At 56.5% G+C, this 22,771-nt stretch overlaps 1 protein-coding gene across 2 annotated transcripts in view; it reads right to left on the reverse strand.

Moving 5' to 3' along the window:
* Window positions 1–22,557, reverse strand: part of RASAL1 (RAS protein activator like 1) — a 30,560-nt gene extending 8,003 nt beyond the window's left edge. The window contains exons 1-14 of one of the 2 annotated variants that reach the window (XM_043557660.1): window positions 22,030–22,557; window positions 21,050–21,255; window positions 16,592–16,648; window positions 14,332–14,445; window positions 14,132–14,193; window positions 9,127–9,256; window positions 7,047–7,128; window positions 6,835–6,966; window positions 5,080–5,168; window positions 4,264–4,381; window positions 3,988–4,141; window positions 3,551–3,615; window positions 3,155–3,267; window positions 1,987–2,179 (exon numbers count right to left, since the gene is read on the reverse strand). In XM_043557660.1, coding sequence (XP_043413595.1) covers window positions 1,987–2,179; window positions 3,155–3,267; window positions 3,551–3,615; window positions 3,988–4,141; window positions 4,264–4,381; window positions 5,080–5,168; window positions 6,835–6,966; window positions 7,047–7,128; window positions 9,127–9,256; window positions 14,132–14,193; window positions 14,332–14,445; window positions 16,592–16,648; window positions 21,050–21,114 — 1,374 coding nt within the window. In that variant the 5' untranslated portion in view covers window positions 21,115–21,255; window positions 22,030–22,557. Of the gene's footprint in view, window positions 1–1,986; window positions 2,180–3,154; window positions 3,268–3,550; window positions 3,616–3,987; window positions 4,142–4,263; window positions 4,382–5,079; window positions 5,169–6,834; window positions 6,967–7,046; window positions 7,129–9,126; window positions 9,257–14,131; window positions 14,194–14,331; window positions 14,446–16,591; window positions 16,649–21,049; window positions 21,416–22,029 lie in introns of those variants that run through there. The other variant, XM_043557659.1, reaches the window with a different exon arrangement.
* Window positions 22,558–22,771: the final 214 nt, after the last annotated feature.

Raw genomic sequence — 22,771 nt, forward strand, 5'->3', positions numbered from 1 at the left:
AAGGACCGGGGGACACTTGGGTGTCACCGATACTGGGTTCCCCACAAGGGCCAGGCTGTCTGGCCTCCCGCTCCCCTTCCCTCCCCCCGTCACAGCTTTGTCCCACTTAGCACCTCCAGTCCAGGCGACAGCCTGGCAAAGTGGGGCGTAAATCAAGCGACGTCCCAGTTTGGAGGCCGAGAGCTCACTCCTCAGCGGAGGCTGAGGGGAGAAGGAAGGGACCCCCGCTGGGAGACCAGAGGCCTAACTTTGAGTCCACCACCCTTGGCCAGGGCTCTTTAACCTTTCTGGGCCTCAGTTTCCCCATCTGTAAGCAGAGAGTGGGGAGAAGTGTGGCATAATCAAGGGCTCTTAACTCAAGCTCTAGGGACTGGGCCGTTACCTCTCCAACATTTAGCAGGTCTTAGATTATTCGGCAGAGTGAACCCCCCGCCCCGCCCACATTTCCATTACATCAGCGCTCCATTCATTAAGAGCTCGCCTGATTTGATGTCATTTGTAAGTGAGGCCAACAGCCACCTTGGGAGGCACGCTGACCATTAAACCAGGGGAGCTCAAACTGGTAACCCACAGGCCAGGCCAGCTGCCAACGCGTAGTAACTGGCTCAAAGTTTTGTCATGTTGTTCTTGTTTTTAGGTGAACTGGAGTCAACGTTTTATTTTTGGGGGGGGGGGGGGTATCTTTGTATTTAATTTTTTTTAATGTTTATTTATTTTTGAGACAGGGAGAGACAGAGCATGAACGGGGGAGGGTCAGAGAGAGGGAGACACAGAATTGGAAGCAGGCTTCAGGCTCCGAGCTGTCAGCCCAGAGCCCGATGCGGGGCTCGATCTCATGGGCCTCGAGATCATGACCTGAGCCGAAGTCGGCCGCCCAACCGGCTGAGCCACCCAGGTGCCCCAGAGTCAACGTTTTAAAAATGAGCGACCTCACATAAAATCCAGAATGTTGGCTTTAGAAAATAACCCCTGGGGCGCCTGGGTGGCTCAGTCGGTTGAGTGCTCACTTTGGCTCAGGTCACGATCTCACGATCCAGGGGTTCGAGGCCCGCGTCGGGCTCTGGGCTGACAGCTCGGAGCCTGGAGCCTGCTTTGGATCCTGGGTCTCCCTCTCGCTCTCTGCCCCTCCCCTGCTCGTGCTCTGTCTCTCTCTGTCTCAAAAATAAGATAAACATTTAAAAAAGAAAAAAGAAAAAAGGAAAGAAAGCAAACTCTGAAGGGCTGGCCATGCCGGGTCCCCATTCCCTCCTGGCAATAAGGGATTGAATTCTGCAGCTGCCCCCTGAAGACAAGCTGTGGGGGCTCCAGTTTGCCACAGTCCCTACGACGCCCTAGTGCCTGCCCCACACCTTGACTGCTTCGTTCATGGATCTCACCTTCCTGAGGCTTGCAGCGCTCACAACTTTTATATTAACATTGGCAAAGCACTAGCACATCCAGGGATTTATCTCTAGACCACTTGGGGCGTCTGCTACAAAGCACCTACTGTGTGCCGACATGCCCCCCCCCTCTCTCTCTCCCTCTGACAGCTGAAGTTAAGAAGCACTTACTTTGTGCCAGATTCTATTATTTGGTGGCTTCGAGCAGATTCAGCAGCCAGATGCCTAGATGGGTGTCTATCCCAGCAACACCCCTTCCTAGCCATTTGACTTAATCTCTCTGGGCCTCTGTTTCCTCCTCTGTAAAATGGGAGAATACTGGTACCCACCCCATAGGGTGGATGGGAAGGCGAGGTAAGGTAATGCGAGAGGAAGAGGAGGTCCCACCCAGGGTAAGGACTAGATATAGCATTCGCTGCTGCCATTATTATTATTATTATTATTATCATTATCATTATCATTTTCATTATTACTGCCCCTGGATCCCAGACCCACAGACCCAGATCCTGTCCCCCCTCTGCCCCGCCTCTCTGTACGCCCCTGGACAAGCTACTGCCCCTCGCCAGCCTCAGTCTCCCCATCTGCTCCCTGGGAACGTGTGGCCCACCTCGTGCTCCGCCTGGGGGAAGCGCTTTTGCACGCGCTGGTGCAGCTGCTTGAAAGCGAGGCGCATGGCAGGCGGGCAGCGCCCCACGGAGCCCACAATGGCATCCACGATGGGCCCCAGGTAGCCCGTCAGCAGCCCTAGGCTGGCCTCCCTCACATGCTCCTCGGAGGGTGCGCCCTTGAAGGAGATTCTCCTGGGGAAACAGAGTGGCCATGCCTCAGAGCCCCGCATCTGTCCGCTCAAAACCCTCCGCCAGCCCCCACCGAGCTCAGAGCACCCTCCTTCCCCTCCCACCCCCATAACCTCCCCTCCCACCATTCGCACCCGGGTTCTTGTTGCTGCTTAAAAAACACGCTGAGCTCATTCCTGCCTCGGAGGCTTTGTACCTGCTGTTCCCTCTGCCTGGGACACTCTTGTGCACACGTTTAGCTTCAGCATGCCTGCCTCAAAGAGGCCATCCCTTCCCCGTCACACGTCATCACACACCCCGGTTCGGTGCCTTGTCAGCATGGACATGCCGGACACACGCTCCCACCTCAGGGCCTTTGCACGTGCTGTTCCCCCTGCCCGGGATACTCCCCCTCCGGATCTGTGCACGCCTCCCTCCCTCACCTCCTGCCAGTCTTTGCTGAAACGTCCCCTTGTCTGTGAGGCTTTCCCTGTGACCACCCTAGGGAATATTGCAAGCCTCTCCCCTGCTCCCGGCACTTCCCACGACGCTCCCCTGCTCTGTCTTCCTCCATTCCACCGATCACCTTCAATAACCTTCTTTAGTTGATTATGCACCTCCCCCTAGAAGACGGACTTGCATCCACTTCCCCGCGGGGCATCAGCATTCAGCCAGGGTCTGGCGCCTAGTAGGTTCTCAGCAGCTGTTTTTGCCGAGGGGGTGATGGGACAGCACTTATCCCCTTCCTTCTCGTCCCCACACAGGTGTAGGGTCCGTCTCGCCCACCTCAGAGCCGGGATCTGAACCCGGGGGCTCAGCTTCGGAGGCCCGCCCGCGACCACTACCCCTTCCGGCCGGAGGAGCTCGGTGCTCACGGCTGAGGCTCTCGGCCCGAATGCAGGGCTCCCCAGCGGCCGGGCCAGAGGGAGGGGGAGCACAGACCCAGGCGGACAAGGGGGCTGTCAGAGGGTCGCGGTTCACCCCTCGGGCTTCGCTCACCTGGTGCGACCCAGGTCTATCTTGCAAGGGTCCAGCTCGATGTATCTCTTCTCCTCGAAGACGCGGTTAATCACGGGCTTCAAGACCTCGTGCAGGTAAGGCATGCCCACGAGCTGAGGGCAGGGGGCGCCGCGTGGGGCAGGGGCTGAGGATGAGGCTAAGCCGTGCCCATGAGCCAGGGGCGGGGGGCAGCACGCGGGGAGAGGCTCAGAGGGAGACTGAAGCAGGCCCAAGAGCGCGGGTGGGGGGCGCTCTCCAGGTGAGACTCAGGGCAGAGCCAGGCACCAGCCACCAGCACCCCAGCTCAGCCAGCCCAGCTCCGGGGTCCCGGGAAGCACTGGAAAAGGAGTCCCCTCGAAGGAGCCGCCTCTGGGCCCCGCCAGGCCTCTTGCTCACCTTCATAAACTGTTCCATTGACTTGGATGCCAGGGAGTTGGAGCGGAAGAGGGTGTTGGGGTCGGCTGGGAGGGCAGAGGGAAGTGTCTGCTGGGATCGGGGGCTGGATCCACCCCACCCCACCCACCCAAGGAGGGAGTCATGACGTTCCCGCCTCAAGAACCAAGGAGAGCTGTAATATCAACTCCATGCACAGTAGAGGAGCCCAGAGTGGTTAGATGAGCTGCCTAAGGTCACACAGCTCAAGAGCGGCAAAACCGGGGACGGAACCGGAGACTGCGTCCCCACTGGCTGGCGGTGCACAGTGTAGGGACCCCCCCCATCCACACACATAGGAGCCCCTGACCTCGGCCTGAGGCTCCCCGTCTCTCCCTCAGAGACCTTGCGCCGGGCCCTTCCTTGAGGAGTGACGTCTGGGGCTCATGCAGGCAACTCACTGGTCCGGGTCACCTCGCGCCGAGTGAGATAGTCCAGAAAGGGCCCGGCCAGGCCCTGGCCAAGAAAGAGCTTCACCAGGTTGGTGGCAAGGTCCTGGCGGCAGTCCCCTGAGGTCAGCTCCTCCAGCACGGCCAGGGGACTAGCGGCATCCTCCTGGGCAGGGACAGGAGGCAGGAGAGGTGGCCCAGGGCCCCGAGGGCAAAAGAGCCCAGGTAGGGATCTCTGAAGCAGGGAGAGGCCTTGGTGCCGGGCCCCGGGGGGACTGAGGCACCCACCTCTGCTGGCCCCCGCACAGCCTCCGTGAGCAGCTCCGTGAGCGGCCGGTAGTTGTGGGAGGGCAGGATGCGGTCCTCGATGAGGCGCACTTTCAGCCGCAGGGCACCCAGCTGCCCCCTAACCGGGGTCAGGCCACAGGGGTAAGAGCATCGGGCGGGTGTGCACAGGGGCAGATGGCCAGGATAGGCAGGGGTGAACACAGATATAAGGAGCATGGACGTTAGCCAAACAAGGCAGATGTGGGCAGGTGCGAACCGATACTGACATGGAGAGACAGGAAGGGACGGGTACAGTCACAGGCGCCTGGTGGCTCAGTGGGTTGAGCACCTGACCCTTGCGTTCGGCTCAGGTCATGAGCTCACGGGTTCGTGAGTTTGGACCAGCCCCACCCCCTTTCAGGCTCTGCGCTGACCAGCCTGCTTGGGACTCTCCCTCTCCCCCTGCCCCTCCTCCCCCCCCTCCCCGCCTCCCCGCCTCAAAATAAATAAATACACTTAAAAGTTTTTTAAATAAATGCAAATAAAAACAGCGTGGCCAGTCCACAGTGTACAAGAACAGAAGATGTGGACAGGTGTGGAGGGACCCAGGGTTCCGAGTGCACATCGACTGGTGGGGACTGACACGTTCACACGCAAACACGTGGATGGGTATACGGTGAACCCATCTGCACATACGGAACACGCATTGCGAGACAGACACTTGTTAAATGGGTGAACGAAGGGACGTGGTGGCGGCTTGTGGGCTGGCCGGGGCACCCGTGAGGACGTGCCCGCAAGCCGAAGACAGCACTCAACACGAGCTCAGCCTACATTTACCCAGAATCCTCCTCGGCTCTGGGGAAGGGCAGGAGACGGAACCAGCCACGGGGAGGGTTCTGCTGCAGGACCGGTGGGGGAAACTCCACCTGCAGGGGGGACACACAGACCTTCAGCTGAGCCCTGCCCGCCGAGGCCCAGGCCCCACCCAGCCCCAGAAGGGCTCGGGCTGCCCACCCAAGGAGGGGAGGCGCAGCCTGGCAGGGGCCACCTCCTCTCCCCCACCATACCCTATCAGCGCAACGGCAGCCACACTCCCTCCCCCAGTCCCAAATCATCAGCTCCTGCCAGGACCCTGAGGGCTTCCACGGGACACTTAATTTACAGTTGGGGAAACTGAGGCTTGGAGAGACGGGGCGACTCGCCCGAGGTCACACAGCTGCCGGAGGCAACATATCTGGACAGAGAGCCTTTTCCACTCTGTCTGGGGACACAAATCACATCTGCCAAGAGGCTTAAAGACAGCCCGGGAGGCCCCCCGAGCCCCACCCCCTCTCTCTTAAAATATTATAAAGATGTAATTTGTATCCCATACAAGTTTTCGGTCCACTCACGGAGCTGTGCAACCATCACCACTAATTTCAGAACATTTTCTATCAGCCCCCCCCCCCCCCGCCACTGAAAGCCTGTACCCATAGGCTTAGATGTCCCTCCCCAGCTCCCACCCCAGCCCCGGCTCCTGTAACCACTGATCTACTTTCTGTCTTTACACTGTCTCCTCCTCCGGACGGCTCACAGAAATGAAATCATAGAATTCTGTGGGTTTATTGGCCTGGCTTCTTCCCCTTAGCATGTTTTCAAGATTCATCCACGAAGTCGCAGGGGCCAGTGTGCCCTTCCTTTTTATGGCTGAGCCCTAGTCCCTCGTAAGATACACCACGTTTGATTTATTCATTCACCTGGGGATGGACATTTGGGTTTTGCTTCCACACCTGGTTGTCATTAGCAAGCTTTTGTGTGGACAAATGCGTGCATTTCCCTTTGGTGCGTACCTAGAAGTGGAACCGCCGGGGCATGTGACAACTGTCTTTAACCGTTTGAGGAACGGCCAGACTCTTTTCCAAAGCAGCTGCACCGTTGACATTCCCCCCTCCAAGGCTGTGTTGCAACCAAGCCTCCCTGTAACTTGCTCTAATCTCGTCTCCTTTGAAAAACTGTCAGCCCGGACTGTATCCGCACTGCCACCGAGAGGCAGGGACAATCGTACTCATTTTATAGATGGGCAAACTGAGGCTCCAAGAGAAAGACCTTGAGCCCAGGGCCTCCAGGGGTAGGGGTTCAGGGCTGAGAGTGTGGTGTCAGAGAAACCTGAACTCAGGTCCCGGCTCTGCCATTTCTTAGTCATATGGCCTGGGGAAAGCCACTCAACTTCTCCGAATGACCCGCGGTTTCCCCATCTACGAAATGGAGACAATAGTCTCCACCTCATAGGGTGGCCGCTACCGGTACGGAAATTAGATTATGCTGGGGAAGTACTTACTTAGCACGCAGTCATGCTGGGTACTCTCACCCTAGAATGAGAATCTGGGCCTGCCCCGTGACCTTGGGCAGGTTCCCGCCCCTCGGAGAGCCTCAGTCTCCTCACCTGTACGATGGGGAGCTGGGACTCCATCGCTCAGGCCTGGCCAAGGAGCCAGTCGAGACAGCTTTCACATCTATCCTTCCAGATCCCAGGATGCGCGGCCCCCTCCCCTCCCCTTCCCTCTTGGAGGCAGAGGGAAGCCAGGGTGTCGGGGGGTGGGGGGGGTTGCTTACCATGCCCAAGAAGTCGTTCTTGCCCACCATGTCCCAGTCCCAGAGTTCCACCCGCAGCGGGGCCGGGGCACCTGGCATCTCCTGAAGTTCCAGCACCTCATCCCAGTGTGGGAAGCGGGTCTTCTTAATGGTCTGGGGGAGGGGGAGTGAGGGAGGGCTGAGGAGGGCCCATCTTGAGGCCCGCCCCTCCCCGGACCCACACCACCACTCACTGAAGTCTCCAAGCTCTGACTGCCCCAGAACACACGTGCAAACGGGTCAGAGGTGCCGGTGATATCTCGGGGGGCCAGGTCCCTGGAGACAGATGAGGAAAGGGGTGAGGGCCGCAGGACCCTCAAGGACAAACACCCAGGCTGGACCTTGGAAAAGGGGCTCAGGGTAGACCATTCAAATGCCTCTGGCTTGCAAGGCGATGAACTGCTCCCTTGTAGGGACCCAGCAAGGAACACCCCCCCATCCTGCCCTTCCAAACCCTTCCTGTTGACCACGGCTACCCTGCGCCCCTATTCTCCAGATGAGGAAACGGAGGCACCAAAAGGCCGCGTCCTGAACCACAAAGCCCAGGAGGTGAAGACGTCGTGGGAAGTGGGAAGGGAGCCTCAGTTTCCCTGGAGCCCCTGGATAGGAGACTGGATGCCAGGGTTCAAAGCCTGGCTCCGCCATTCATCTAGAAAATGGAAATAATGATAGACCAACCTCAGAGGGCCAAGGTCTAAATGACCTGAGTATATAAAAGGCTTAGCATAGCCGCTGGCAGGACGTGAGTGCTCAGCCCATTCATTCATTCACTCATTCATTCATTCATTCAACAAATGCTCATACCCACGCCTTGCCTACCACCCAAGAAAAGGCATGGGGCAAGGATCTCCAGTCTCTGGTTGCCATGACAACCCCAAAGTCTCACCTCCGTCAGCTGCCCCATCCCCTCCTTACTGAGGTCCCCCAAATCCATTGACAGCCCCCACCAGGGGCTGCTTGTTTCTTCCTGCTGCTCCTTTCCCACCCCTGCTTGGCATCCAGAGCCTTCCTTGGTCTCCTAGGAGCCGGCCCAGTTGCTAAGCGACAGCAGTCAGCCCCTCTCCTGCTCGCAAGGATCCTGCACAGCCTGGTGGCTGGGGAGGAGGCCACTAGCACAAAGCAGATGAGGAGCCCCTGTCCCATGTCCAGCCCTCTTGTCCGTCCTCTGCCACCCCGGTATTCCATCCAGACCCAGGGAGCCCCAGCTGGAGACAGAAATCTGGAGGCGGTGGGAGAGGCACAGAGAGGGCAAGAAGAGGCTTCAAGGTCACACAGCGAACTAGAAATAGAGATCGTCCCCGACCTGAGCGAGGAGCGGTCCAAGAGGGAGGGTTGTGGGAGTAAGATGTGAAAACAAGGCAGAAAGGCAAGAGGGGAGATGAGAGGGGAAAGGGGATGGCAGTATTTAAGGAAGCAAATGATGGGGGAGCTGAGGGAGAGAAAAGGGGATTGCAGGGTGACAAACAGGCAGGAGGGAGGATGGACATCCCATGAGCTGGTGCCCCTGGACAGTCATCTGTGGGTTTCGCCGGTCCCGCATCCGTCTTCTTTCTCCTGTTTCTTTGCGACAGGACCTCCCCTCTCTCGCTCCCAGCTCACGTCAGTTAGGTAGGCTGACCCCTCCACTCCAGGGATGGGTGCGGGACTCAGGCCTGACCAGTCAGAGTCCATGCCCTTGGTTCAGAGATAGGTACGTGCCCCAGATTTGGGCCAATAAAAATCAGTCCCAGGACATCGGCTGGAAATGACAGGAGAAAGTCAGTTGGACCTGCCACACTGGTAGGAGGCCCTGGGACTTGCTGGCATCATCTTTGCTCGCCCACACCTGGAGAGAGACTCCCTGAGAACGAAGCTAACACAAAAGATAGCCGAGAAATCGCTGTCCGTGGATTCCTGTTGTCACTGTTTGAGCACCTGGATCCAGACATGCCTGAAGCCGCGCGTCATTAATCTAAACCAACCCGCTTAAGCTGGTATGAGTTGGGTATGTATCACTTACAATCCTATTAACGCACACCCTGGCCAGCCTGAGTACCCGGCCTTTGGTTGCGAGTCACTGGGGACCCAGCAAGGATTTTGCTTGTGCTCTGACCCCAGGAACTTGCCAACCTGGCGACCCTGGGGCTGTCTGCCCACAAGGGATCCTGGTCGTGAGCCCAGAAGTACCCCAGGATTGAGGTGGTCTCAAAAGCCAAGACGGCTGGGGGGGGAATCTCCGGCAAATTCTTGCTCATTCTCAGACCAGTCCCACCCCATCCCCTATCACGACCGTACCTGGCCTGAAGCACGTGACATCGAAGACAACGGCCCCGCGCGTTCTCCAGCATCTGCACATCCAAGCAGACCTCACCCTGCACCTCTGCGTCCGGGTCCACATGGCTCAGGTTGATCCAGCTGTCAATTCCTGGAGGGCACAGGCGCTAACATTTATTAAGCACCTGCCAGGTTCTGACATTGTATAAACTTAAAAATTCAATTAACATGAAACATAGGGGCGCCTGGGTGGCTCAGTCGGTTAAGCGTCCGACTTTGGTTCAGGTCATGATCTCGCGGTTCATGAGTTCGAGTCCCACACTGGGCTCTGTGCTGACGACTCGGAGCCTGGAGCCTGCTTTGCATTCTGTGTCTCCCTCTCTCTCTCTGTTGCCCCCCATCTTGCTCTCTGTCTCTGTCTCTCAAAAATAAACATTAAAAAAAAAACCTCATGAAATATATATTAAGCCATGGGCTTCTCATGTTCGCCTTCTGATGTAGGTACTGTAATTATCCACACTTCCAGAGAAGGAAAGTGAGGCACAGCGAACGAAGAGCTTTGCCCATGATCTCACAACTGGTAAGGGACAGAGCTAGGATTTGAATGCGAGCAGTAAAGTTCAATGCCATTAACCATGTACTATCACACTCTTCACCCTGGTATACGAAAGCCTCCGTCATTTAATCCCAACATACTCTCCCCTCCAAAAAATCTTGGGCATTCCTACCTCTCAGCCCCCGTCCAGGCAACTCCCTGCCGGAATCAGTCAAGTCAGTTTCAACCTCCCTCCCTGTCTCTCTTTTCTCTCAACGCTTTGAAGAGATCAGCTACCGACTTCTAGCTTCCCTTGTAGTTACTGGGAAGTCATTTCAGCCTGACAACTGATCTTGTGTAAATGGGCTACCTTTTCTCTTTAGTTTTAAGGACTATGTATTTGATGGTCTGCAATTTCACCACATATGTAGGTAAGGATGGTTTTGTGTGTGTGTGTGTGTGTGTGTGTGTGTGTGTTGTTGTTGTTTTTCGTCCTGCTTAGTGCAGGTCATGCTATTGCTACTTACAGAATCATGTCCTTCCTTGCATTCTGGAAAATTCCAGGTCATCATTTTCTTTTAATCGCTTCTGCTCCCCAACTTTTTCCATCCTTTCCTCATAGGACTTCAATTAAAATGGACGTCAGAACTTGTCCACAATTTTCTAGGTCTCTGAACTTCTCTTTTGTATTTTCCTTCTTGTTTCCCTGGGATAAAGTCTCAATCATTTCTTCAGATCTCTCTTCCAGCTCACTAATTCTCTCTTCAGCTCTGGCTCTGTTGTTGAACTCGGCCACTCAGTTTTAAATTTCAATGACTACTCCTTATCTCCAAAACTTTGATCTAGTCCTTTTCCAATCAATTTTTTTAAATGTTTATTTTATTTATTTTGAGAGAGAGAGCACAAGCAGGCAAGGGGCAGAGAGAGAGAGAGAATGAGAATCCCAAGCAGGCTCTGCAGAAGAGCACAGAGCCCAACGTGGGGCTTAATCTCACAAACAGCGAGATCGTGACCTGAGCCAAAATCAAGAGCCAGACACTCACCGACTGAGCCACCCAGGTGTCCCTATCTTTTTAATGTATTGCTTTCACTTATTATGATTATTGCTGGCCCTTTCTGGTGATTGCCTTTTTTATTTAAACATTTTATTCCTTTTCGTTGTTGCTATTATGTTTTTATTTTATTTTAGAGTGAAAGAGAGAGAACAAGTGGGGGAGAAGGACAGAGAGAGAGAGAGAAAGAGAGAGAGAGAGAGAGAGTCCCAAGCAAGCTGCACACTCAGCTTGGAGCTTAACACAGGACTCAGTCCCACAACCCTGGGATCATGACCTGAGCAGAAATCCAGAGTTGGACATTCAACCAGCCGAGGCACCCAGGTGTCCCTAAATATCTTATTCCTTTAAAAATTCTGTGTATCCTAATTGCAAAATCTAAAGCCCTTGTGGGTTCAAATCTGGTAGTTACTGTTTCTGCTGACACTTGCTCATGGTGGCCCACTGCCTTGTGTGTGTGGTGACCTCTGACTGCAAAGTCATGTCTGTCTGAGCTCACTCTGGGACACTTTAAGGGCCTCAATCAAATGGGAACATTTCAGGGTCGGCCACATCTGCCGCATCCCTGGTCCAAGATTCAGCCTCTCTGTTGACTCTAGATGTGATGCCGACATTCACTTCCAGAGAAATCTTTCCTTACCACGTCCTGCTTGTTGTTCCCCACTCCCTGTCAGGTTTTAGCTCCTGGTTGGGGTGGGGGAGAGTGGAGAATAGTGAGACTTTTTCCTTCTTTCAGGATGTCCCTATTATGCTGCAGGAGGATCCAGTGCCCCATGCTGCTAGAAATAAAAGTTCCACCGCACCTCTCTCTATCTTCACTGCTACCCCCAAATGCAGGATGCCATCAACTTCCTCTCGCTGGAGTACCACAATAGACTCCTAATTGATCTCCCACATGTACTCCTGTCCCACTGGGATCCAATATCCACAAAGCAGCACAGAGATCTTGTGAAAATGTATCTAATCTCTCCCGTCACTCCACCCTCTGATAATATGGCTCCAGTCTCTTCACTGTCTTGCTCAAGGACCATCCGTGGCTCCCCAGTGCCCCCAGAAGAAAGTCTAGACTCTGGCCTGGCACCTTCAGCCCCCTCCAATCAAGACCCACCAAGTACTCCATCTGGGCCGGCCCCAGGAGAGAATCTATAGACACACCTTAGTGCCTTTGCCAAAGCACCTTTAAGAAATAACTCATTCCCGGGGTGCCTGGGTGGCTCAGTCGGTTAAATGTCTGACTTCGGCTCAGGTCGTGATCTCACAGTTCATGGGTTCCAGCCCCGTGTGGGGCTCTGTGCTGACAGCTGGGAGCCTGCTTCGGATTCTGTGTCTCCCTCTCTCTCTGCTCCTCCCCCACTCATGCTCTGTCTCTCTCTCGAAAATAAATAAACATTAAAAACAAGAAATAACTCATTCCCCTTCATCCAGGAAAGCTTCCTTGACTACACTAGGCTTCACTGCCCTCTTATCCTCATCCACGGTCAAGCCGGTGATATTCCACATGCCTCCACCCCTACATTTCTGTCTTGTTTAAAAAAAAATTCTGTCCTGTTTAAAAAGCACCCACATTCAGACGCATGGCCCGTTTCCCTTGCGTTTCTCGCCCCTTGTTCTGTGTGAGTGTGTTTTGTGTTTCTATCTGGCCCATAAGCTCCTTGAAGCTTGGCCTTGTACTTCAATCATCTAACGCCACCCTCTTGGGTGGATGTTTGGGGCACAGTGGGTACAGCTCAGCAGACAGGTTGAAAACACAGACTTTGGAAGCAGGCACAGCCTGAACTCAACTCCCACCGCTGCAACTTCTAGCAGGGGCAAGGGCCCTCCTCACCTCTCCAAACCTAATTTCCCAGCAGCCATATATTCGAGATCATTCTAGTGCACACTTCACTTGGTATTGTGAGGACTAAATACAATGTTCTTAGCATCATGCCTGGCACATAGTACACCCTCAATTAATAGGAGCCGTGATTATGATGATTAGCACGTAGGTTTTCAACGAATCCCCACTGATGAGAAAAAGACATTATTCAATTATTGATATTGAGACAATTAGTAGTCGCCTAGATAAAAAGTAATAAAGCTCAATCCCTCTCCATACCTTGAATCTGGGTAAGTTCCAAATAGATCAAAGACTTGAATGTAAAAAAGGAAAACAAATTGCTGCTAGAAGGGATCGTGTAAAAAATATTATCTAACCTTAGATTTGGGAAGGCCTTTTTAGGGGTCACAGAAAATCAAGGGCCAAAAAAAAAAAAAAAAAAGACGAAGTTAACTAGAGAAAAAGAAACACATTTTATAGATAGATAGAAATGATAAGCAAAAAGATAAGTGACAAAGGGAGAAAAACATGTTTGCAGCTACTATGGCAAAGAGTTAAATTTGCCTCATATGTAAAGAGCTCCTACACATCAATAAGAAAAACCAAACAACCCAGTGTGGGGCAGGGGGGACATGCACATACAATATAAATAAATGACAAACAAAAAAGGAAATAAAGTGACTCTTAAATATGTAAAGAGGCTTTCAGTCTCAATCATAGAGAACTACAAAATAACCTACATGAAGAGGAAATTTTTTCACCTATCAGATACAAGACCAGAAGTTTGGTAATCGGTGGCCAAGGTACAGGGTGGGCAACTTGTTACCTCCTCCATAGAAGGTAACTTAGCAATAACTCTCAGATGTGCTCATGGGGGTACTCTAGGACCCAGCAAATGCACTTCTAGGAATTTATCAGACTGATTGACACAACTCGCGCGTGGGTGAAGTTGTCTTTGTACAAGGCTGCTCGTGGCGGCATCGTTTGAACTGGGGAGAGATACTGAACAACCCAAGTGCCAACCAACAAGGAACCAGCCAAAGAAATGATGGTGCGTCCACACAACAGAGTGCCGTGAAGTCAAAGACCAAAGAATGTGGAAGCTCTTAGGGCACCGATACGGAAAGATCTCCCAGGTACGTGGTGAATGAAAGGGAAAATACGGTACAGTGAAAATAACAGGAGACCACTCCTGTGAGCAGAGAACAAAACACACACAGTGCGGGCTCAGGAGCCCAAGACTGGCCAATCTCGGCTCAAATCCTGGACGTCCCACTGAATAACTCTGTGATCCTGGGCAAGCCCCATAACCAATCTCCTGTGCCTCAGTAGTCCAACTATGGAGTGGGCACAAGAAGAATACCTACCTCACGGGGTTATTGCAATAATTAAATGAGCTGATTCCTGTAAGAGCGCTTGGAAAGTGTTCAGCACACAGCACTCAATAAATAAACTAAATTAAATTAAAAAAAAAATCATCAACTGAGATAACTTTCCACTGAAGGCCCCGTGCCTCCCTGCGCCTCTGGCTACGCGCTTGCAAATACCCCCCGACCCCCGCCCCGCCAAGGCACGACCACCCCTAGGCCCTCCGCCCGGCTGAAGCCCGCTGCCCTCGCCCACCTCGGGGGTCAGCCGCAATCGTGTCCCTGCTCAGCGAGATCTTGCCGATGACGTCATCATGCCTGTGGCGAGGTAGGCAAGGTGAGGGTCCGCGCCTTCAGGTCGCGGGCCCAGGCATTGAGGGCTGGCGGGTGGGTACATTGCTTCGGGGCAGCCCACCCTCCCTCCGGTACCCGAGCCGCGGTCCCCAGCACACACACCCCACCGTGTCCTCGTCCAGCACGTAGAAGGCCAGATGGTGGAAATCCATGGGCAGGTGGATGGTGTATTCCTCTCCCCAGAAGGGGCTCAGGCTCCTCCACACGGTCGCTGTCCTGCAACAGAGGGCACAGGGGCTGGGGACCCGTGGGCCACATGGGTGGCAGACGCCTGGGGACCCAAACACACACACACACACACACACACACACACACACAAGGGTACACACTAAAAGAGATACTCACACATCACCAAGGAAGCCTGAGACACATCCCCACATACACAGATACACAGGTGCATCCTCAAGATTTTCTAGAAAGACACATCTTTGTGTTCCTACATACAGACACATGCAGATACACACGCAGGAACGCAGACACGTTCACACAGATGCCCAGACACACACTCACACACGGGCGGTGAGAGAGGGCAGAGACACGCACGCGGAACCCCACAAACGCGACGACACGCACAATTCCACTCATTCACTCGTGCGTTCGCTCCACAAACACCCTGTGTGTCAAGCCTCGGGGGCTGCGGAGAATCAGAGGGAGAGGTGTCAAGGTTCCTGCCCCCGCAGAGCCCCCTTCAGTGGACGGGTGCTCTCTCCTGAGCTCTTATGACACAGTGAGAGAAGTCCCGTGATCGGGGTTGGCTCAGGGGCGCCTGGCTGGGTCTGGGGGGTGTGGACACAAGAGTCAGAAAAGACTTCCTGCAGGAGCTAGTCAGGCAAAAAGGGGGAAGAGAAGAGGAGGACAAGATGGCTGAGACAGCACGTGCAAAAGCCCTGAGGCAGGAATGAGCTCGGTGAGACCGAGGAACAGGAAGGTGCTGGACGGGAAACGGGGAAGAGTGAGGGGCCAAGAGACCACGAAGTCAGCAGGGGCCAGAGCACTCAGGGAGCAAGAGGGGAGCCCCAGGAGGGTTAGGGACCAAGACAAGCCCGGAAACAGACACGCACATGGAGCATCTTGACCCTGACCCCCCTGCAGAAGCACTTCCCTTTACCCAGCAGGGAACAGAGAGCCTACTTTGCCCAGTGAAGACACATCCGAATCGACGGCTGCAAGAGTTGGTCGCACGCCTGCCGCTCCTTCCTTCCCTTTCCCCACACCCTTCCCCAGCAAAGAGCGTGAACACGCACACACGCACGCACACGCAGATGCACGCTCTGCCCTCGGCTCCAGGCCAGGGCACCACCATCAGAGGGACCCTTCTTCCCAAACACCCTCGTCCCCCTGCCCGGGGCCTTTTCCCAGCTGGAAGTCCCTCTTCAGAGCCCAGGGATGGGGAGACGGCAGCCTGGGGTCACACAGAAAATCTGCGTGTGGGTCTGGGGGCAGCATCACAGCATGTGGTGAGGGGGCAGCACCAGCAGAGAGAGAACAATGGGGGGAGGTCAGCTGGGGTGCCGCAGGCTGACCCTCCTCCGCGCGGGCTCCCCGCCCCCAGCTCCCAGCCCATCTGGACCGGAACTGACACCAGAAGCATCCTGAATCCTGCCGTCTCCATAGGAACCCGGGCCTCAGCCACCCACCCGGGCCTGCAGGGGCTGAGAGATGTCCCTCGGCCTGTGGGGGTGGGAGCCAACCATGGCCCAGCCCCCATGTCCCTCCACCCGCACCCAAAACTCACCTGCATCCGACACCCTCACATCCTCATAAATGTTCACAACGGTGCCCGTGTACCCAAACAGACGGGCACCGGTGCTCACGGGTATATGCAGGGCAGCCCCCAACCCCCCCACACCCCCAGGGACATGTACGTGTGGCCACAGGCATTTATGTCCAGCCCTCCAACACCCCCATGCACACTCACAAGCAGGCCCAGCTGGGCATGCACACACACACACACACACACACACACACACACACTGGTGCCCGCAGCACCCAGCAGGCCTGGAACCAGCCAGCCCGGCCAAGCGTGAGATGCCCGCCTCCGGGGAGGCCACAATGGGAGGCACAGGCCGCCAGCCGCTGAGTCAGCCCCGGGACACCGGCATGGACATCGTCAGGTCCAGGGGGAAGGTGTCGGCCCGTCGGCGGGGCAGGACAGGGAGGGGAGCTGTCTGTCCCCAGAGGGGCCCAAGCACAAAGCATCCTCCGTCAGCCCCGCGTGTCCACCCTCGGGGTAAGCACTGCCCTCCCCCAGCTCCTGTTCAACGTGACCTCTTGTGCCTGGACTCCCCAGGTCTAGAAGGAGTTCCTCCTCCGTCCCCTGCCCTGTGGCTCCCTCCCCGGGTCTGGCCCCTCCACTCCTCACCTGGCCACCACCTCGTCATCCACCTTCACGAGGCAGTAGGGGTCACTGCTCCCAGACCTGCAGGAGAAGGGGGTTCGGGAAGGAGTTTGAGAGGGCAGCCACGAGCGGGGGTCCCGATCCACCTTCATTATACATACAGAGGGCAGCAACTGCCGGCCAGAGAGGGGAGGGGACTGGCCCAGGGTTACACGGCAGGTCCAGCTAAGAAGGCAGGGGCCCGGCAGGCGATGTCCTGGGTGCACAGCCTACCCGCTGCATGCCTGAGTCACCATGCACGGGCTCTCTGGGCTTCCACTCACAGAAATAGAACACTGAGGCATGAGGCCAGAAAGTTCCCAGCGCTGATCTCAGGAGGCCCGGAGCTGTGGGCTGGCAGGGGGGGGGGGGAGGGGGGGCATCCGGGCTTTACCACCCGCTAGCTGCGGAACCCCATGGGTGCTGCTTTTTCCACTCTAATGTTAACACACACCTCCTGGGGCAGTTGGAGGGACTAAAGGAGATAATGCGCGGTGAGATGCATCACGGGCTGACCCCAGAGCTCTCCCCCAGGAGCCTTAACGCCACCCTCTGGGGGAGGCACTGCCCTCCCCAGCTTTTCATTTCCACGAGGCTTACGCTGGGGAGAGGACTCCCAACACTCAGCCTTCAGTGGGGATGGACCACTGCTGGCATAGACCAGGGCACCCAGATCTCAAAGCTCAACCGATAGCACAGATATGCTGCAGCCCCTTGAGTTGCCATGAGCCAACCAACACCCGCTCTATCCCCCCTTCATAATAAGAGTCACCAGCCACATCCCAAGCTGTCCACTAGGGCCCTCATCTCCCCTCTGTCTCATTGCACAGGCCTCCTTTGCCTTCCACCAAGCTCAGTCTGACCTCAGGGCCTTTGCATTTGCTGTTGATGTCTGCTTAAGACACTCTGTCCCCAATCTGGTCATGGCTGGCTCTGTCCTGTCATTCAAACCTCCACCCCAAAGTCCCTGATCACCTCTGTCCTTTGTAAAATTGATCTCCGATCCCTCTGAGCCCCTGAAGGCATCTTGCTCCCCCGTTTCTCTATTTAGTATCTGCCCCCCGCCAAACTTCTGAACTGTGAGCTCTTTGGAGGAGGACCTGTATCCTCTTTCCCCCTGAATCCTCCGCCTGAGTCAGGATTCAAACCCGGGTCGATGGGGCTCAGCACACATGCTCTTAACCGATGTCACCTCCACCCCACCTCACAATCCTTTCCCCAGGTGGCCCCCTCTCTTGATGTCCCAGCCCCCACCCTCTCTCCCTGCCACCCCCAACCAGCTCAGCACGTCGCTAATCACAAATACCACAGGGTTTCAGAGAAGGGGATGTTGGCCACCAGGAGCCAACCTGAGCCTTATCTGCTGGATGAATCCTTCCCTGTGCCTCAGTTTCCTCTCTGGACTCCTTCTCTTAACTCCCTCTGTGTGGGTGCTCCAGTGCCTCCATTTCCCTATCTGGCCTCTATCCCTGAACACCTCAGACTGGGTGGTGGCCTGTGTCCCGGCATTCTTTTCTGGGTTCTACTTCCGAACCCCCTTCTGAGCAGCGCCCCAGGCCTCAGTCTCCCCTTATGAATCTATCTCAAAGACACTGGGTTCGAGCCTCAGTTTCCCGACCTGGTTCTACTGCCCTGGATGCCTGTGGCTGGGTTAACCCCTGTATCTGAGTTCTCTCCCTGGGTTCTCTATCCTCGAGCTTCTTTTAAGTGGAGTCCCCTTCCTCAGTTTCCCCAACCGCAGACTCGGAGGAAGATTGGCTGGGATCCCGGGAGCAAAGAGCTGGGAGACACGCCCCCTTCTGTCAACGAGACATGACCCTGGGGCCCCTCCTGGGAGCCAGGCTAGCACGTCAGCTCCACAGCTCTGACGCACAAGGGCCTTATCAGGCTCCCATCAGGTAGGAGGCGGCAGTGGCAGGAGGCTGCCCCTCGACCCTCAATCTCTCCAGACCCTTGACCTCTCCCGTGGCCCCTGCCCCGACCCAAGTGTGGGAAAGAAGTCCTCTCAGCCATTGCCTGCCCAGTTTGGTTTATACGTGGGAGCGGTCAGGGCTCAGATCCTAGCTGTGTGACCTTGGGCAAGAGACTTTGCCTCTCTGGACCTCAGTTTCCCCATTTATAAATGTAATTGCTAACAGGACCTACAGAAAATGTTAAGTGCAGGACCTGGCCCGGAGGAAGCCTTATAGTTGCTATCACTAATAATAGTAACACCCAAGGGTGCCTCGCGGCTCAGTCCGTTGGGCGGTTAAGCGTCCGATTTCGGCTCAGGTCACCATCTCGCAGTTCGTGGGTTCGAGCCCCGCGTCGGGATCTGTGCTGACAGCTCAGAGCTGGGAGCCCGCTTCGGATTCTGTGTCTCCCTCTCCCTCTGCCCCTCCCCCACTTGTGCTCGCTGTCTCTCTCAAAAATAAGTAAACTTAAAAAAATAATAGTAGGGGCGCCTGGGTGGCTCAGTCGGTTGGGCGGCCGACTTCGGCTCGGGTCATGATCTCGCGGTCCATGGGTTCGAGCCCCGCGTCAGGCTCTGTGCTGACAGCTCAGAGCCTGGAGCCTGTTTCAGATTCTGTGTCTCCCTCTCTCTGACCCTCCCCCGTTCATGCTCTGTCTCTCTCTGTCTCAAAAATAAATAAAAAACGTTAAAAAAAATTAAAAAAAAAAAAAGAAAAGACAAGAGAGGCAGGAAGGCTAGGTTAAAAAAATAATAATAATAGTAATACTCAAGAATTATCAGTTGAGAACTCTCCAGAGTCAGGTTGCACACTGCCCTCAAACTTGACGAGGCTTCAGGAAGAGTCTGGGCCCTTTCTCTTAGAGACGAGAGAGAACACATCCCACCTGAGTCTCCATGGGCTTGGAGATCCCAGCATGCTCTGAAGAGAGCCTCTCTGACGAAGGGAGTCAACGGCCCCGGAAACTGAGGCAGGGTGGCTGGATCCCCAATGAGAGCTTAGTGACTCCTTTCCCCCCTTGCTCTGGGGCTCACCTTGGCCCGGGAACTTGGGGAAGGAGGCGTGGCCGAGAGATGTAGGAACCAGGTATGAGTCAACTTCCTCCGCAGGAAAGGCAGAAGGAGCCCCACGAGGCACGTCCAGGGGCCAGGGCGGTGCCCCCCACTCCCTCATGGCCCTCGTTCAGGACTGTGAGATGGACGCCTGGTTTCTGGAGGGGCCCCCCTCAGCCCTCCAGCAGTTTCTAGGCCCCCACTCTAGCCCCGCTGCCCCCACAGTTCCAGAATCTCATTCTCAGAGGCTCTGAGAGGGTGTCCCAGAAAGAGGGAAGCCGGGGCTTGTCCAGATGCTGCGTTCACACAGCATGTGCTCTGCTTCTATGTCAGGTGCATGTTTATTTGGGGTGGCTGATGAGGATGAGGGGAAGTTACAACTGTTCTAAGCAGCCCAGTGTTGGGGAGGGGCGAGGTTCACGGAATCAAAGGCAGGATACTCCTCACTGGGGACCCACAGCTGGGGGAGTCAGGGCATAGCTAAGCCCCAACCTCAACTTGGGCAAAGCCTCGGAATCCAGATCTCGGCTCACCTTGGCCACGGGAGACATCCTAACAGGTCCCCCACCCCCACGGCTGCATGGGGCTGGGCGCCTCCTGGCCAGAGCTCCTATGCCCTGGTGGGAAATGGAGACCCAACAGGAAGAAGGTTCAAGGTCACACAGTTGATATCCTGCCAAGGATCCCACACCTGTCCAGGTGCTGACACCTCAGAGCCCCTTCTGGGCTCCAGGCCAAGCAGGAGGGGGACCCCTCCTGCCGTTCTGCTGATTTGGCAACTGCTGACTCAGCCCTGGGGGAAGCATAGCCAAGGACCGGTACTAAGGGGAGCCCAAGGGTCTTCCTGCCCCATCACACCTGGCTGGGGAGGGGGCTCCCGGGAGAGGGTGCCCCCTCCAGCAGCTCAGCATCCAGGGAACTCTTAGCTGGGGAGCTCAGGGCTCTGGGTTAAGAGGACCCCAGCTTCCCTCAGGCCTGATTGATGGGCCACCTGGTAACACCAGATGCGAATGCTGAGGCCACCCAGCCCTCTGGGCCTCCTTCCCAGGTTTCTTTTGATAGGCACCCACCCAGGCCTGGAGAAGCCCCACCTCCCGCACCTGCCGGCACTAAGGAAGAGACCCCCCTCCCTCGCTCCAATCCCAGCTCCAACAGAATCCGACCGTCCAGTCCCCTTTTAGCACATCCCAGGAACAAAGACATCCCTCTTCCTGGGGGCAGGGTGGGGCGTCTGCTAAGTCTGGGCACCCCCTCCCACTAGGACAGCGATGGCCATGGGGCCTCTCGCCCCGTGAAGGCGGATCTGCCCCAACACTGTGTCTTACACAAGAAGCCCCTGCCCACGCCACCGACCCTCCCTGGCATGCGGAACGGGTGCCCCCCCGCCCCATCCCATGTCCGGTGCGCCCCTCACCCGCGACCCGCCCCAGGGTACTCACACGTCCTTGGCAGGCAGCGCCCGGCCCTCCACCACGCGGACGTTCAGGGAGCTGCTCTTGGCCATGGCGCCCAGCCCCAAACTTTACGGGCAGAAGGGTGCCCAGGCGCCGAGGCTGGACCGCGGAGGGGGCGTCTACATGTCACCAGCTGCGAGCCTGGCGCCCTGTCTCGGGGTCCCAGCGCCGCCCGTCCGAGACGCGGGTAGCTGGGGGGGAGGTTTCCGAGGGAGAAGAATAGGTGTCCGGGGAGGGGGCGCCCCTCGGACTCTACAGGTAGGAGCTGTGCGCGGAGGAGACAGAGCGCGCAGGGGCCACCGGCGGCTGGAGCTCCGGGAGGGCGGGCAGGGGGCGGAGGGGCAGCCCAGGGCCCTCCCCCCAATCCCGCCTCCCGCGTGTCCCCCGCCCGTCCCCGGGCCCCCTCGCGCGCCCTCTGCCGGAGCCCCAGCCAAGCGCGCCTGAGCGCACCGGCGGCGGAGACCAGGGCGCGCGGAGGCTGGGACCGCCAGGTGGGGGGCGGCCCACGGCCACGGCGGGCGTGGCCGCTGGCCCGCGGTGAGTTGGCCTGGGGCTCAGAAGACACAGTAGGTCCCCTGCCTGCCCTCCCTCCGACACACTCGCACCTCCCTGGCCCTTCCTTGCCGACCATCCCGGCGCCACCTCCTGGATCGCACCTCCGTGTCCTGTCCGGGAGCAGTACCCGCGGTCGGCGGGAGGCGTCGCTAGAGAGGGAGTCGCACATTCCCGGGCGGGGGGGGGGGGGGGGGGGGGAGGGGGTGTCCGTTCAGAGTCTAGGGAGGGGCCTCGAACATCCCCTTCCCTGTCGTTTAGTTTCCAATTAAACCCAGACTGTGCGAGCGGCAGCTCCCACGTCACGGGCTGGCACTGCGGGGGAGGCAGCCGCGGCCGGAGGGGGAGGGGAGGCCTGAAGATAACAACCACGACAGCGGTGACAAGTCGTCCCCAATCGTTGGAACACTTACTGTGCGCCAGGCGCTGTTCTAAGCGGTTTGCAGGCAGTCTGTCGTCGTCGTCCGTCCCCATGATGATTCCACGCACTAAGTACCGTTGCCCCGTTGCCCCATTTTATGGATAAAGAAACAGGTTCAGGGGGATGAGACGGCTCATGAAGGCGTCGGTCAGTAATTGGTTTGCCTTCCTGGGTTTGAAGCCTGACTCAACCACTTGGTAGCCGTGACACTGAGCAAGTCACTTAGCCTCCCTGCGCGCCGGTCTGGTTTCCTCGTCTGCTCCGTGGGAATCACATAGAACTTTGCTCCCAGAGCCTTGCGAGAATTAGGTGAGATAAAGCACCTGTGGAAGCAGCAGACACAGGTCTCAAAACAGTAGGGGGTGGGGGGGATCCGGAAGGGGCTTGCTGTCCTTATTCTTGTCCTCCTAGGCATGACTCAAACATCAGCCCTCCTAGGAAGACTTCCAAGATGCCTACCACCCCAGACACAGGCTTTTTCTTCTTTTCTCCGCTCCTCAGCTCCAGGTGGGGACATTTTTCAAGTCTTAAAACTTGCAGTTTGAAAAGCACATTTGAAACAATGGGACAGGAAGAGCCTGTCCGGGGCAGCGCCTGACACACAGGGTTTCTCACCCCCCCCCCCCAATTCTCCCCCCCCCCCCGCCTCCCCCCGCCACGAGTTTGTTGTTTACCCGCCTAAGGGTTCTTGGAAGAGCTGGCACCAGGCCTGACTCACTTGGGTCAGCCCAGGG

The sequence above is a fragment of the Prionailurus bengalensis genome, chromosome D3 (genome assembly GCF_016509475.1).
Source record: "Prionailurus bengalensis isolate Pbe53 chromosome D3, Fcat_Pben_1.1_paternal_pri, whole genome shotgun sequence".
Classification (NCBI taxonomy): domain Eukaryota; kingdom Metazoa; phylum Chordata; class Mammalia; order Carnivora; family Felidae; genus Prionailurus; species Prionailurus bengalensis.